At 39.1% G+C, this 16,967-nt stretch overlaps 1 protein-coding gene across 1 annotated transcript; it reads right to left on the bottom strand.

The window, feature by feature from the left end:
* Positions 1–11,350: 11,350 nt before the first annotated feature.
* On the bottom strand, positions 11,351–16,565 carry LOC117410422 (ornithine decarboxylase-like). The gene is made up of 12 exons (XM_034016946.3): positions 16,409–16,565; positions 15,067–15,209; positions 14,805–14,964; positions 14,430–14,603; positions 13,991–14,163; positions 13,643–13,777; positions 13,294–13,375; positions 13,074–13,157; positions 12,730–12,892; positions 12,533–12,648; positions 12,233–12,447; positions 11,351–11,714 (listed from the first exon to the last, which is right to left on the bottom strand). The coding sequence occupies exons 3-12, from the start codon at positions 14,904–14,906 to the stop codon at positions 11,570–11,572; spliced, it is 1,389 nt and encodes a 462-aa protein (XP_033872837.1). The 5' UTR covers positions 14,907–14,964; positions 15,067–15,209; positions 16,409–16,565; the 3' UTR covers positions 11,351–11,569.
* Positions 16,566–16,967: the final 402 nt, after the last annotated feature.

The following is a 16,967-nucleotide window of genomic DNA, read 5'->3' as shown; positions in this document are numbered from 1 at the left end:
CCTCTATTATTATGCCCTTTGAATTTTTGTCCATTATTCTGTCGAATATTGATTATGCATTGTTTTTTTTCTTCCAGATTTAACACCTGGGCTTCAAGACTATTTTTGATATATAGCACTAACCATCCGCCTCATCTGTCCTGCCTGCCTTTCCTATACAGTGTATACCCACTAATATTATATTTGTCTCCATCACTCTCGAATAACCAAGTTTCTGTAACACCTATCACATTGTAGTTGCTTGTTTTTTATATTTCTCCCCCCTTCCTTTCTAGTTTAAATGCTTCTGAACCTCCTCAAGGATCCTTTCTCCAAGTAGATTGGTTCCCTTTTATTTAAGTGCAGTCCGTCCCACCTATATACATAGTCCTTGTTGTAGAATGTGGTCCAATGTTCAAGGACGATGTTCCTATGTTCACCACGATTTCAGCATTTATATTATTTATTTCCAGCTGTCCGTATGGTCCTTTGCAAGGTGCCGGCAGTATCCCAGAAAATACCACAGTTTTGCTCTTGTCTTTTAATTTCCTTCCTAGCTCTCTGAATTTGTTTTGCAGGGATCTTGGTCTGTCTCTTCCAATGTTGTTTGTACCGATGTGGACGACTACTACCAGGTCGTCTCCTGTTTGTTCTAGGAGCCTGTCCACGTTCTCAGTGATGTGCGTGGCAAAGGCTCCCAGAAGGCAGCACACTGTTGTTGTAAGGGGGTCCAGACTGCGCACTGAACTTGCTGTGTTTTTCAATATGGAGTCCCTGACAACCATGACCCCCCTTTTTTTTTGCTGCCTGGCCAGCCTGTTTATGGGGTCATGGATGTTGTTCCTTTGTGTATGTGTTTGACTACATTTCTTTTTTTCCCTGTCTCTGCCTATCTGAACCCAGCTGTTTCGACCCTCTTCAATCTCCCTGGTGATGTTCTTTCTGTTAGGGGTGCAAACGTCCAAGAATTTCGGGTGTGCCAGCTCCTCAAACTCCTGTTGCTCTGTCATTTTGTACAGCTCCATTTCTAGCATACTTACTCGTTGAAGCAAGTCCTGGATCTTGCAGCACTTTAGTCTCATGCTGTCCCCCATCTCCTTCTCCACAGTGCTGCACTGTTTCACTCCCATGATGGAGTATCCACTTACTTGTATTCCTTGTAATGCAAACCCCCTCACTTCTTGATCAGTCATTGTCAGCTTGTATTGATTTGTGTAATCAAAAGAAATACAGACAAATCTTTCCTTACTTGACAGGCCAGTGCAGTACATTTGATGTACATGCTGCCATCTCCTGGCCTTCAGGGGAATCTCAGCTCAGTGAAGTGACAGTGTGAAACTGCATATGTTTAATATCTTCTCACTATTAAACACATTTGGAAGTTGAATGAAGATTCTCTTGATACTCTCTGCAATCTTTAAGGAGCCGTCTCAGATGTGGTCTTGGGAACAATTAGCTACAGGGAGCCAGACAAGCATTTGTAACTTTTCTTATGTTCTCAATTAGCCTGTGCTAGGACAGCAAGTGCCAGTCTTCTATGAAACATGCAGAGGAACAGTTGGGGCTCAGGTCATGGAACTCCTTTCCATACAAAACGTGACTAAACACCACTTCTGAGCTAGCCTGTTTGTTGAGCTATTTTGAAAATCAAACACTTGTTTCAATTCAGTGTTCCCCAGTTCTGCACCGTGGTTTGTGGGATTCACTTTCAAAATCACCGCAATTTGACCAGACAACCTCCACATGTCTTAGATGCATAATATTTGCCATTCTGCAGGTTAAGCTTTCACTTTGAGTCTGTTCTTGCACTAAACTATAATTTGTGTATCTTTATAATCTGATGGAAGTGCCCTGGATAAGGGCATCTGCTAAGAAATCAATAATAATACTAATAATAAAGTGCAACTGGACATAAATGAGGTTCTATACAATGCAAGCTGACATGTATCTGTACTTTCAGAAGAGATTCCATTACAAAAAGAAAAATAATGCAAGCTTATAAAAGATAATACAATACAGATATGGTTTTTGAAAAGTAAAACATTTTCACAACCTCCTTTAAGGTGGCAGGATATCCCTGGAAACAAAACATGTATCCAAGCAGATTACTTTTTAACAATAAACATTCTGTATGTATTGTATGTAAGTACATCTGTTCTGTATGTTTTTCATTTTGATTTATTTATTGAACGAATTAATAAATTAATTACTGTAATGAATATAAATTTTTCCATGAAAAGTCTACCGATACCTGAACGCACCTGAGTTCCTGCTGTTAGTGCACTGGGACACACAGTTCCTGCTGTTAGTGCACTGGGACACACAGTTCCTGCTGTTAGTGCACTGGGACACACAGTTCCTGCTGTTAGTGCACTGGGACACACAGTTCATACAGCCCTAGCACACATGAAACGAGCAGCAAACAGAATCCTAATGCTCACTCTTTAAACAACGACCTGACATTGTTTTCACAGCGCTGTTCTGAACACCTCCTGGGGAGAGAATAACTGGGGGGTATGCGGTTTAGAGATTTTGCCAAATTTAGCTCATTCTTAGAGCACACTGTCTCCTGAGGGCGTACTCACTGAACTCACAGGCTGAGGAAGTGATGCGATGGAGTGGCACAGCCACAACACTGCAGGGGAGGATGATAGTCTTGCACCAGATCAAGCAGGAAGCCAACTGACTTCATGAGATCAGAAGCAATGGGGAGTTTCTACAGGAAGAGAAGGCGCAACAGCTAGCAGCTTCCTCAAGATGGGTGTCAAGCAGGGGAGTGTGCAGGAATTGAAATTTAACTGATATTGGGGGAGCACTTTTTAAAATAGGCTACAGATTTGCATATGGCAGGTGTTAAACTGGGGCTATTCAGTTATAAATATAGCTATTACTCTGTTTCAAATACAAACTGTCAACAGTAGATGACGCTATGTGGAAGTGTGGCGTCGTTTCCCATTTCATTTGACCAAAATGAAAATCCACCTGCCGTGGAGCCATATGGATGAAGATATCCGCAGAGTCCTCTTGCCAAAATTAACAGCTGCTGTAGACGGTCTTGGGTCATGGTGCTTCTAAGTCTATTAAGAATGCACTTTTTGGCACTGAAACATCTCTCAGCAGTTGCAACTGTAATCGGTAGCGTTGCTAAGAGCACCAGTAGATCAAACACCTCAGGATGAAGGAGGTCCACTTCGTGCTTCTTACACACCTTCGGGAGTTCTGAGAAATGAACTCCACTGTCCGAATCCCGAGCGAGTAAGCTTGGCTCAATGTGTTGGACAAACACATTGTACTGCATCTCAGGAACTTTGCACTTAAACTCTTCATTCTGAAGTGCTTCTTTTCCTATATTGAGACAGAGATTGAATGATTCTTGGTGTTAGATCTCCCTCCCGACCTGTGAGGGCGCTGTGTAAAAGGAACAGAGTACCCTTAACTAAATGGCTTGGGTTAGGTGGAAGTTGGTCATTTAGGAAAGGGGCGCAGCTACGGTACCCAAACTCAGTGACCCAGACGGTAAACGGTGTGGCATCTGAGGATTGGAGGAGCGGATGCGCTTGTTAACCTAGGGGTCATGAACGAGGGTATAAATAGGGGTTGTATTGTAAGTGATCTGTTCCTTGGTAAATGGTTAGTTACAAACCTATAAGGAGCCTGTGTTGCAGTATTGTGAGAACCGTGAGTTTTTGTCTTGTGTGTATTAGTGTCTGTTACACCTGTCTGTTTGTCTCAAACTAGACTACCCATAACATGATCCGGAGCTGTAGCGGAAGCCAGCATAAACTCAGACATCACTTTCACCTCTGCATTCACGGAGAACTGTAATACACCACTGTCACTAAAAACTGTGCTTGTGTTCTGTGTTTAGTGTTGGTGTACGAAACTGGACTTTTTAGTTGCGAGTCAAACCCGGAGATTACAATTATTGAGTGATATACGCCGCTGTATCACTCCATCATTATTATTTACAGGTGTTCGCCATAAGGACATTGGACATTGTTTAATAAATCACCCTTGCACCTGGAAATCATTGTCTGTTTTGTATCTTCTCTGCACCTCACACACCTGTAACCACTCTTATATTGTCAAATTGTTTGTCAATGACCTGCAAAGCACAGTTGTGTGCATACCAACGTACTTCATGTTGAGCCTGAAGACGCCTTTCATGTCCGTTACCTTCTTTGCCGTTAACACACAAAGTTCCTTCTGTTGTCATGACGTCCTTGTATTGCGCTGACTGCTCGCATGAATGAAGTTCTGAACAAGCCCAAAAAGGTTTTTTGAAACTGTATTCGTGCTCACCGTGTCAACCACAACTAAATACAGGCAGTAAGCATAGCAATGTGTGTAAACAGCGCTTGGTTGTTTTTATTTAACAAGAGCTTGCAGCCCTGCCCGCTAACATTTTTTGCCCCTTGATAGAACTGTCCTCTTAAATTATTGAAAGACATGTTCATTTTAGCAAGCATACTCTCTAGAATATGAAAAAGTTCCTAAGCAGTAGTGCTTGCTGTGTCCTGCAGATTTACAGTTCTCTCTGTAATTTCACAATTTTCGCTAACATACTGGAAAGCGACTGCAACTTGTTCCCTTCCAGACACATTGGGGGTTTCATCGAGAATTACACTAAAATATCTGGCAGTGGTTCATTTGTTTCTCATCTTATTTTCGATTGCAGTACTTAAAGCGGAAATCATTTCATTTTGAGATCGATTAGACACATAGCTGGCATTTTTCTGTAACTGGGACTTGCATCCTTTCATGAACCGATCCCATTGATTTAAGTAGCCCACTATCTCCAAGAAAAGACCCCATTCTTGGATGTTTCATGTTCATCTTGTCCCCGAAAGGGTAAACCCAGCTTTCCTACAGTTCGATGAAGATCAAGAAGGCGGGTAAGGTACTCCCTGTTTTTTGCACTCTCTGTTTTTTCTTTCTAATGTTGCTATTGTAGCGCTTCACTAAGCATTAAATCGACATGATTCTTTCATGCTTGAAATGCTTGATTTGTTCAGTTGCTGTTCTGCGCTGGCTACTTTTTGCATGCATTCTTTTTAGGGCCTTTTTTTCCAATTGCAGCACCCAGTTACTATCCAAGCTCGGTCAGACCATTATTAATCGGGTACTCACTTTCTGTAATGGTGCCATCAGAACCAGCTTGCTGCGTTTTATCAGCTGAAGTCGTATTCGCAATGCCGTTGCCTTCTGCTCCTCCTGCTAATTCTTCTTCTTCTGTGGGGTCTTCTGGGACTGAAGGGTCTGCTGAAGCAGGGGAGGGTAAGTTGTTATCCAGTGGCTGATCTGCAGATACCTGCTTTTTGGAAAATGTTCTAATATCCATGATGACTGCTTCTGCTCTGCAGGTTTAACGTAATGGTAACGTCATCGGGACTGCGTGCACGTTTTCAACTGTAACAAGCGTGTGACTGTACTCGCCTGACCACAATCTCGTTTACAACGCTTGCGCAGTCGTTCGTTAGCTCGTTATGCGGAAATGCAATTGGTGAGTGCCAGTGAGGAAAATTACAGACAGAGAATTGATGAGAAAAAAATATCTTTGATATGATTATTGGGGGTGGGGTGGGGGGTGCGCCCCTTGTGTCAAGGTTACTATGAAAGTTACAAGAACTAAAGTGTTTTTTTTTTTTATCATAAATGAAATTTTGTCTGCAAATGAAAGATTGTAAGGAACTGTTAGGAGGTCCTTTGCATAATGTTGGTGGTATTCCAGATCAAACCCAGGTCTCCTGGTTCAGAGACTAATTCAGTGTTTGTATCTGCACCACGTAACCAGTCTGTAAAACCCAGCACATTCCAATATCAGACTGGGGCTGTCACCAGTTCCATCTATCTATTTCCATCAGTTCCATCAGTCTCCAATCTAATCTGCAGCCTGATGTTAAACACAGTCAAAGATAGTCTGTATGTATCATTTTTTTGTATAACTGTGGTCTATAAATTAATCCACCAATTTCCAATATTTCCTAGACAGTATAACTAATTCACAGTCTTCAGTTATGCCTTCTTGTTTTCTGCAGCCTGAGGTTTAAAACCTGCCTCTTCTGACCTTTATGAATGGTGACCAGTGTCGGCTTGAGTCCACAACAGCAGAAAGAGTAGAACATTAGTTGACTGAATCCTCGTATCGTGTCTGTATGTCGATAAGACTGGACAAAATCGTCATTGCTTATATACTATACAAGTGAAACATACAGTACGACAATAAAGAACAATAAAAGCATAAATTATTATACACTTTGAAAACATTTACTGATCAAGCAATCTGGAGTGGAGCACCGTAACAAACGTCCAGTGAGATGAACACAATGCTACATATCGTAGGGTTACAATTCCTCAGTTGGTTGTCTGGTTACTAGTAAGTCGAATGTTATTATTATGATACAAATTTTGTATTCAATGTTTTATTATATAGAATGATGTACCTATAAGAATCTGCATTCTCACCCTCTGTTCAATGCAGATAGAGTTTGTGCTGGTTTGGATTCAGCTCCAAAGACGTTGTTTTGATCTGTGCTTATATTACTCAATTGTTTGATCTCTCTATTAACTGTACCATGGAAATAGCTTCCATGAGTATGTATGTATTTATGCTTTGGGTTCAGTTTCAAAGTTCTAGAATAAGAACATGAAAAAGATTTTCTCCCTACTGACGCTCATCTGTTTCTTGTTTATCTCTTTCCTGTGACAGACAGAGCCGTTGTCCAGGGATACATTTCATTATAAAATAAACAGTGATACAATCGCTGTCCATCACAACAAACACAGCCCAAGGTGTAATACTGGTATTTGCACCACGATATTAAAAAAGAAAAAAAAAAACCATACACATCATCACAAAATGAAAGAAGCCATGCATTAGATATAAAAGACTCTGCTGTTTGGTTCTAGCCTTTAAAATATGTGGATGGTGACTTTACTAGAAACAGGGAATTGAAATAGAAAGGCAGTTTAGCTAAGCATTGGGACCTGAGCAACATCATTCAGAATCACTGCGTATGATTGTAAATATCAATATTCTTAAAAAAGTAATAACTTAAAGCAGTAGATGCAGCTACAGTACAACTAGTTGCTTAAATGTAGACTGGCTGTTGTGCCTTACATTGGTTAATATAATAAGTCAAGTATGTAAATAGCTTACACACTGCAAATGCCCAGCCAGCAATACAAGTTTTTCAGTATTAACGTATTAAGAAAAACTGTGGACTTGACACTGACTGCTAGACCAGTTATCAGTGTGCTTTACTTCTCTGCATGTAGAGTCTGATTGTGTATAATTCAGGCAGCTAATTAAAAGAGCTGAGAACAAGGGGGAAGCAGCAGCAGCATTGAGATTGTTTGCTGCTGGCAGAGCCACACATCCCTGCTGTTAAATGGTGCATTCAGTGTTGGGTAAACAGGGCTTGAAGCTGCTTTTGAAGGCCAGTTGCTCATGTTTTGTTTTCAGGTTATATCCAGTTTGTTAATGATCTCCATTGAATCACCATGGGTTAAACCACAGCTTACTCCAAAAGGGGGGTGTCAAATAAAGCCTTGTCTTTGTACCTTGTCTATTTCAGAACAGCTGAATATAAACAGGTATATATTTAATCAAACACTTAAAATAAATGATTAATAGAAATATTCAGGATGAAAAGTTTAGAAATATAAATATGTAATATGTACTTTGCATAGGCTACTATATATATATATATATATATATATATATATATATATATATATATAGTTAGATAGATAGATACATACATACATACATACATACATACTGTATGTTTATGAAGCAGTCCTCAGGAATTCTGGTATGTGATTGGTTAAAACCTCATCACATGACCAAAAATAGATCAAACTATTATTATTTATTTCTTAACAGACGCCCTTATCCAGGGCGACTTACAATTGTTACAAGATATCACATTATTGTTACATACAATTACCCATTTATACAGTTTTTTTTTTTTTTTACTGGAGCAATCTAGGTAATGTACCTTGCTCAAGGGTACAGCAGCAGTGTCCCCCACCTGGGATTGAACCCACAACCCTCCGGTCGAGCCCTAACCACTACTCCACACTGATGCCCCGTGACTCTGTTTACAGTCAATAGTTTTTTTTTTTACAAATTCCCTCAAATTACATCATCACGCTGAATGTCCTTCCTCTTCACACAACAAAGCAAAAACAAAGATGCTGCAGACACTAAAATCGTCATCAAAACCTTACTTTCGGTGTTTTCTGACTTCCTAAAATTCAAATCCAACTTGATGATATATACGACATACATCGCAGTGTTGCAGTCGCAGTGAGAAAGTCAGACGGACAGTTCTATGCCAAAAAAAAAAAAAAAACTTTAATAACTCTACGCTTTGGACTTCAAAAACTGGCTCCACTGAAGGCGAGCCCACTATGGTGTTGTTGGCACCACCTCATCCTGTTGCGACGGTGCACATTGCTGAGCACCGGACCCCTGTATGGTCATCTGGCCTGTAGATGGTGACTGTGTAACCACCTTCTTACAGTTGAACTGCTGATGCGTGGATTGTTACGACCTGCAGTATCAGATGCTGTTCGACTAGCAGTGCGAAAACGATACTGCATAATGATCTGTCAGTCCTGGGCAGGTGTTGTCACTCTTATCTCTCAGTTCGTGGCCTGTTATTGACAGAGTGTCTGGTTATACCGTCTAGCCAGGTTTGAAATTGCTGGCTGTGAGCACCCAAGATGGAAAGCCACATCAGTAAGCTGCCCTAGTCCAGCCTCCAACATGCCGATTGCACGAAGGTGCTGCTCTCTTGCCAGACGTGGCATATTGGTGTTTTTGTGTGATTTTCTTTATTGCTTTTATTCAAGCTTGCAATTCAACAGCTGAAATCACTCCGATCAACGTCCAATCAACTGTCTCACTAATTAGGTGATTAAGTGCATATGCTTGTCATAATCACTCAAGCATGTCATGGTCAAGGATGAATGATCGAGTGATTAAAAAGAAACCAAAAACATTTTGTCAATGTCCATCATTTATATACCTTATTTTTTTTCCGAAAATAAATGTGTCATAATAGTGATGTTTCTTTTTGATGATCAGTATATATATACAGTTGTAGTCAAACGTTTACATACCCCAATGGAATACCCTGACAAGGAAAATGAAATTGATACCTAGTTGAGGCACCTTTAGCAATAATAACCTCTTTTAAACGATTAGGATATTTGTCAATGAGCTTTTGGCATGATTCTTTAGTGATTTTTGACCGTTCTTCAATGCAAAATTGTTCTAGTTCATTCAAATTCCGAGGATTTCTCTTGTGCACAGCCTTCTTCTACTCATAGCAAAGATTCTCAATCGGATTTAGATCAGGACTTTGACTAGGCCATTCCAGAACCTTGATTTATTCTTCTTTAACCATTCTGAAGTAGATTTTGATGTGTGCTTTGGATCATTGTCGTGTTGGAACGTCCAGTTGTACTTTAAACCAAGTTTTGTAGCAGAGGGTTTCAGATGGTTGGCCAATATCTTTTAGTATGCTATGGAATCCATTTTACCATGTATTTGAACTAAATTTCCCATACCATTAGAGAAAAAGCAGCTCCATAGAAGGATATTACCACCTTCATGCGACAGTAGGTACGGTGTTCTTTTCTTTGTAGGCCTCACCAGATTTCCTCCAAATGTAACGACTATCAGCATGACCAGACAGCTCGATTTTTGTTTCATCACTTCATAAAACCTCTGACCAGAACTCATATCCATCATTCAAATGCTGTTTTGCAAACTTTAAGCGATTGTCCTTGTGACGTTTTCCTAACAAATTATATATAATTTGTTCTTTGGCATATTTACAGTTCATGTAAAGTAGCTAATCACAACCTATGTCTCCCCCAGCAGCATTCTTAATTCTGTAATAATATGAAGTTTCACAGTGCCACCTAGTGAAAGAGAAAAGAACACAAACAGGATTTGTCTGATGAGTAGTCAGTAAATGATCACAATATTTTCAGTATTAGTGTTTGTTTTGTTTAGGAATTATTCATTTTTTAAGTCAACACCTTACTCAGCACTAACATCCTGTACCAGACACAATGCATCTCATTAATAAAATATTTAATAACTTCTGTATCCATTATGCATTAAGGGAATCCTATACAGGCTGTGTTTTATTATTTCCTAAAACCACCTTCCATTAAGAAATTCCATGAACTTCCAACCATGTATTAACCAAGGTTATACAGATATAGTGTAGAAAAGTATAATGCCAAGTTTTAGCACTTGTAAATTAATGCAGCATGCCTACCCACCTCTTACCCTTAACAGTGATTCAACTCAATGCTAAAGATCCAACTAGATACATTGACAAAGACCATCCTTTGGTGGGATTGAAGTAATCTATAGCTCACAACACTATAAATCCCAGTGAAAACCTGCATTACAAGTGGCATGTATTTGTCAGTGTGTAGGAAACACTATTTACCAATTGCCAGTAATACCAGTTGCTGATCTTCACAAGGTTGGTTCACACTGGGCATGCGATTCAGACGGACGCTACGAACACACCACCTTGCGTTCAAATCGTAGACGCTGCAGACGAGTTGGTAGATTTCAACTTCTCAGTATCAAGTTGGCGATGTCACTTGCGTTCAACCAATCACACGCCTTTCTCTTTCCTTTAGAATTTTACAAGTAACATACAATTCACCGTTTATTATTTGAAATAAATTATACTTGTATAGATGTAGCGGAAAATGTCTAAAGAACTAATTAAGCATGTACGGTAACATAAACAAATAAATAATCAGAATGAAAACTAATAACTCAGGAATTTAAACTGTGTTTAATGTGTGTCTCATAAAATACTCCCGCGTCAGGCAACGGAGTTCATTTCAGTTTCACAGGTTGTCAGAATGGAGGGATTGAGGTGTACAGCGGCAGAGCTAACAGAACACATTTTAACTAGAGTATTTTATGTGACGTCACTGACCTTGTTTGAATTTTCATCATGCAATGTATGTGATTTCAGTGTGTAGTGTCAGTTTGAATTATGTCCTTAACGGCACCTCATATGCAAATATTAGTTTATTAGCACTCTAGTCTACAGGAGAGAAAGTCAGGGCCAATTTATATGGGGTTATAACATCAGCTAAGGACAGTGTGCAGAGAACTTAAATGGCATAGAACCGAGGAACCAGTAGTACAGCAAGAACCACAAAGCAACAAGTTTAGTACTTAATTTACAGTATAGCTTCTTGCCTAAATTGCCAGCTTCACAATACATGCATTGCGAAACCGATTAGTTTTATACCAGTCAGTTTTTTTTTTGTTAAGGAAATGTTGTGCAGTAAAAGAGGTTCAATCAAACAAAACTAAAATTCTCCCATTTATTGTACAAATAATTTTAAAAAAAAGATACAAAAGTTTCCATAGGAATAGCATAAAATGTGATCCCCCCCCTCTTCGGTCATCCATTTTGTTGCATTTTATTAACTGGCTTAAAACATTAAATATGTAGGCAACATAAAACAAAGTCACTGGTCCCTAGTAAATGCCCAAAAGGTATCAGGATAGACTAATCCATGCCAGATTCTACAGGTTAACAATATGAGTTGAAGAGCAAGTTGAAGGAAGTTCTACTCCACTTTCCCAAGCGCAGGAGATGGGCACAGGGTTAGAAGCAGTCTCCTCAACTTTAGCAATGCTGCCTTGCTCTTTGATTTTCTGCATCAGTTGCCTGAGGAAACAAGAGATTACATTTAGCACAGTGAACAAAATTGGACAGGACTAAACAAAAAGCAGGAGCACAAGTTTATCAAAGATTCATGCTAGCACCCACATCAATAGATATTTAGGTTTCACTGCAAGATTGGATTCCTCCAACAAACTTTAAAAATGTTTGAGAAAGAGGTCCCTTGCTTGTCATTAATAGATTTCATATACCTCATGTTCTTAACACAATGGAGAAATACAAGATACAACTTTGTGCCTCTTATCAAAATGCACACTGTAGTAAGCAGTTACAATTTAGAGAAGTTTGTAATCCATCAAGTAACGCATGCTAAAATGGACATTAAAATGCCTTAAGCATTAACTACATATGCATGTGATTAATTTATAGGATTAGATTAAATTAGGATTGATTTCCTTTGTTGTGCAGATTCTTGCATAGATTTCTTCCCAAAACTGTGGTAAACTACATAGAAACTGCTGCTCTGACAATTCTAAAAATCCAGGGACGTAATGTCTACTAACCAGGATGTTCTGGACATCACATAATGGATATCCGGCTTCTGGAATCCATTGAAGGTGGAAGATGCAGCAACAGTGTAGGCTCCCATATTCTCAAAGAGCATCCAGTCTCCAACCTGAAGATCTGGCATATCACAGAGCTCAACAATGCGATCCAGACCATCACAAGTTGGTCCCCAAATGCTACAGGGGTAGAATCTTTCATCAGGCTTAGGTTTCTGAAAAACAGAAGGAAAATATTGTGCAGAAGTTCTATGGTTTTAAAACTTCAGATTTAAAATACTAGCTAACTAGAATTCTTACCTTGTGGAGAACAGGTCTGACATTAGCATGGTCATACAGGATGCAGTTAAATGACCCATAAACACCATCATTCACATAGTACATCAAAGTTGTGTCATTACCACCATCATCCTCATCTGTAAAGTAATAGTAACAAGTTAACAACTTCAGCCAATATTACAGTCCTAGGGTATTTTTTAAAACTTTCAAATATTTACCATCAGAACCAGTCTGATCCTTGATGACAACTTTCTTGGCAATGACATTAACAGCTAGCATATAAGCAGATGCAACATAGTATCTTCCTGGCTCAGCAATGACACCAACACCAGACTCAACAGGAAAGTATTTGTCAAGAGCAGTATTGATCACAGCAGTAACCTTAAATAAAAAATAAAAAAAAACAAATTAGATATTTGATATGTATTGACTGTTCATGAAAATGGAGGTGGGAGGCATTGATTTGAATGGTTTCATAATAGGAGGGCAAATTCACAGTCGCTTTAAAATAGGGTCTCAGGTCAACCACTATGGCTTTACCAAGGAGTTAATGAACATTTACCTCTTCAAACTTCAGCTTAACATCTTCAGAGCCAGGGAATCCACCACCAATATCCAACAAATGCATGTTGAACCCAAATTCTGCCTAGAAGAAAATAATTTGTTGAATATGCATTAAAATGTATTCATGTACATATCCATTATAGTTTATTAACTATATGAACATTGGCATAATTTAGGGATTACGTTAAATTTATAGGAATTCCACTGGTAATACTTACACCCATATCAAAGACAAGACGAGCATCCGAAATGGCCTGGGTGTATGTTTCAGGATCAGTACAGCCACTTCCAACATGGAAGCTGCAAGAAAAAAAAAAAAAAAAAAAAAAAAAAAAAGTTACTTGCTGCATTAAGTTTAGTTAGTCATTAAACTTCAGTTCATGAAAATACTTAAGGTCAAAACATACTACATTAACTTCTTTAGAAAGGCAAGACTATTTATACTTTTAAATTTAATTAAGTAAAAGTAAATCATATTTGTTTGGTATTCATTATACAATGTAAACTAAAAGACCCAATGGTAAAATCTGCCAACAAAAAACTGTCAAGTTACAGAATGTTACCAACCTTACTCCAATAATGTCAACACCCAGTTCCATGGCGCGCTCAAGTAGGGATCGGCAAGATTTAAGTGTTGCACCAAACTTCACACTCAAACGGCACACTGCTTTGGAGTCATCAGTAGCAATCCGCAGAACCAATCTAAAAAAAGGACAGGAATTTAGTATCAGAAGATAAAATGCAATAGTAAAAACAAATAAATGTCTTGCTTTAGAATAAAAAAAAAAGTTAAACCTGCAGTAAATTGTAACACCTTCAAAAGGCTTATAGCTCATAGAATAGGATGCCACACGTGTATAAAATTAGACAGAATATACACTGCAGTCATTGAGTTGATGTGAACAAATTACTTACTTTGCATTACTGTGGCTTCTTGAAACTTTTGAAAGTTCAACTTCACTATCAAATGTCATCATCTGAACACCATGGGCAGCAGCATATTTAATTTGAGACACTTGTTTGCAAGGGTTAGCATAAATGATCTTCTCAGGAGAAACACCAATGCTCTGGACCAGCTGAATTTCATTCTGCAAATAGACATTAAATTGTCAATTCGGAACATTGTACACATTTCAGGCAGTAAAACAGCAAGAATGTCTGCATATTCCTGGACAAAGGCTTAGTCACAAGTTCTGTGGTTAGAGAATAGATTTCTAACATATCACTACAGAAGTGTCATAGTATTCAGCAACACTAGTTTAAAAATACAGCAATACCAACCCATGTTCATAAGAGCAAAGTGCATCTAACTAAAACGTGCTTACACAACAATACTTGCAAATAGTCCATATACCTTGCTTGCACAATCAAATCCAGCACCCAGGGAAGCAAGGGTCATCACTACAGCTTTGCTGTCATTACATTTCACAGCATAATATGGAGCCACACGAGGAAGGGCTCGGGTCCATCGCATGTGCTTCTTAACAACATCACCAAGGTCAGCTACATAAAAGGCATCTTTGTCATCCTGGAGAAGTAAATTACACGTAGATCAAAATCATACAGGAGATCAACCATAAATATTAGGGGTGTTTTAACATTTAATTATGTCACTTCATTAAAGGCTTCACTGTGGTACCAAGTTGTTTTTTTGTAAAGCTTTAAACAAATAATCCAAATGCTTAAGAAATTAAACAAAACCCCACATCCCTACAACAGTCACACTTACCGAAAGGGAGACCTCGTTTATTTTTTGTTCCACAATATCTCTGGCACAGAAGCCCTCATCAAGGAAGGTAAAGTCAAAATCGGTAGTGCTGAAGCTGTTCATGTTTGTTTATGTTCTTGAATATGACTGGAGATCTACCAATTCAGACAAATGCAACAAACTGTAGAGGGAAAAAGGCAATGTTAAAAAGGAATCCTTGTTGAAGTCATAGTATGGACGGATAGATAGAATTAGGCAAGAAGCAAAATTGGATTCAACTTACATGGACAAGAAAGAGATGGAATCGTAGCACAGTGTTCAGTTGTGCTACCAAGGCGGCTCTCCAGTGAAGTTAAATTCTTTCAGATACAAGGCAAGGCCTAGGCCCTCTGAGAAGCCGTTGTACACTTTCTTGAAAGGAGCGTTCTGCAAGACAGGGCGACGAAGCTTAATGGATTGTGTAGTGAAATAAAATAAGCAGACCCGCATGGATAGAATAGTGTTTATATCCAAACATTACTGTTAATGCCATAATCCGCTTGCACTTTACACTGAGCAAACGAAACGTTTACCTCACATTTAAACGGGCCGCAAAGGCTAGGTTTAGATCAGGTCAGCTCAAAAATGATACCGCACATGCGCCAACTGAGGCGGGTTACAGAAGAGCCAATCACGTACAGAAGGACACGTTATACAGCAGTCGTCTCATGGAAACGACTTGCCGGTAGCCTTGTTCAAAATGGAGCCTTTCCTGCTCTACCAAATCTTATAGAAATGTGTTAATCTTGGACACACTGAGACCACACACGTAATTTGAGAACCGTATCTGCCACGTCCGTACAAAACTTAAACTGCTTTACAATTAATGAAAATCACAATAACAGACTTTAGTTTCAGAAAGCAAAATATTTAAATTTGTGGCATATCGGCGTATTAGATCTGCTCCAAAAACTCTACTTTATAAAGTTTACTATTTAAAAAACAGATACATAATAAAGCAGACGCCTTTATCCAAAGCGACTTACAGAAAAGTTAACCGTATATAAAAAATGACAGGACAATACAAATTAAAAGCAAAACACACAATATAATGGAAAAATACAAAATATAAAAATAGTTTACAAATAAAAATCCAACAAGAGAGTTTTGAGAAGACGGCAGAAAGCAGTATCTGGAGATAACCGGTACAGCTGGTCCCACCACCTGGGGACACGGGCGGGAGGAAGGAGAGTGGAGAGAAGGCATAACAAGTCGGTCGGTAAAGGATGAGCAGAGAGGGAATATAAGAGACACGAGATATTAGATAGAAAGGGGCAGTATGATGAACAGAGCGATAGGCAAGAGCAAGGGTCTTAAATTGGATACGAGCAGAGATAGCCAGTGGAGAGTGCAAAGCAGAGGGGTAGCGGGGTTGGGAGAACACCAGACGCGCAGCAGAATAAAGCAGAGAGACCAGCGAGGAGAGATATAACCTATACCTTGTTTCAATACAAAAGTATATAAAGAAATGAACCACGTATCCCCACGCCCTATCCATACACATGTCATTCACTCGTGTAGTCGATATTACAATTAAATACTTAAACTTAACTGAATATGTAAAGCGAACTGAATAAAAGACTTACCTTAAAAAGCATTTACGAAGAGTTTGTCCATTAGCGGAGAATCTTTTAAATGGGGGGAAAAAAAAGACACAAATGTCTCCAACAGAAAAGGAACTTCAACTGTGATGACCCGATACCAAAATGCCCTTTTTTATACCCTTGCTTCGGTGTCCATGGTAACGCGCCAGCTAGAACCGGCCGTGATCGGTTCGCTCTTGCTGCCTGGGCCACGCGCTCAGAAAGAGACACCCACTTCCTATTGTGACGTCACCAAACCAGTTACGAGAAGAAGATTATTGTAAAATTGTGATGGGCAATAGATAGTAACCAATTACGTAATTTAATAGATGCAGATTCGGTACTGTCGTAGGTTAGCATATGATGGTAGTAAACCTCAAGTTTAATTACATGTATATTCAAATATAACAAAATGCTTTTTTTTTTTCTGGCAGGTTTATTTTTTAATATTCTAAATTATATGTCTCCATATACCCCTCTGTTTTCGGTATTGATGCTTCAGCACATGACAACATGGTCGATTTTCATGTATATGTTGGCCCACTCCGCTTCTGTGTAGGTG

The sequence above is a fragment of the Acipenser ruthenus genome, chromosome 6, assembly GCF_902713425.1.
Source record: "Acipenser ruthenus chromosome 6, fAciRut3.2 maternal haplotype, whole genome shotgun sequence".
In the NCBI taxonomy this organism is placed as follows: Eukaryota; Metazoa; Chordata; class Actinopteri; order Acipenseriformes; family Acipenseridae; genus Acipenser; species Acipenser ruthenus.
This window is presented reverse-complemented; position numbering and strand designations above follow the sequence as displayed.

Excerpts from the sequence above, each read along its gene's own strand:
- LOC117410422 (XM_034016946.3), bottom strand. The coding sequence starts at position 14,906 with ATGAACAGCTTCAGCACTACCGATTTTGACTTTACCTTCCTTGATGAG. Across the intron at positions 13,778-13,990 it reads AGAAGCCACAGTAATGCAAA|ATTGGTTCTGCGGATTGCTA; the intron begins GTAAGTAATTTG and ends TCCTTTTTTTAG. Across the intron at positions 12,448-12,532 it reads TCAGACCTGTTCTCCACAAG|AAACCTAAGCCTGATGAAAG; the intron begins GTAAGAATTCTA and ends TCTGTTTTTCAG.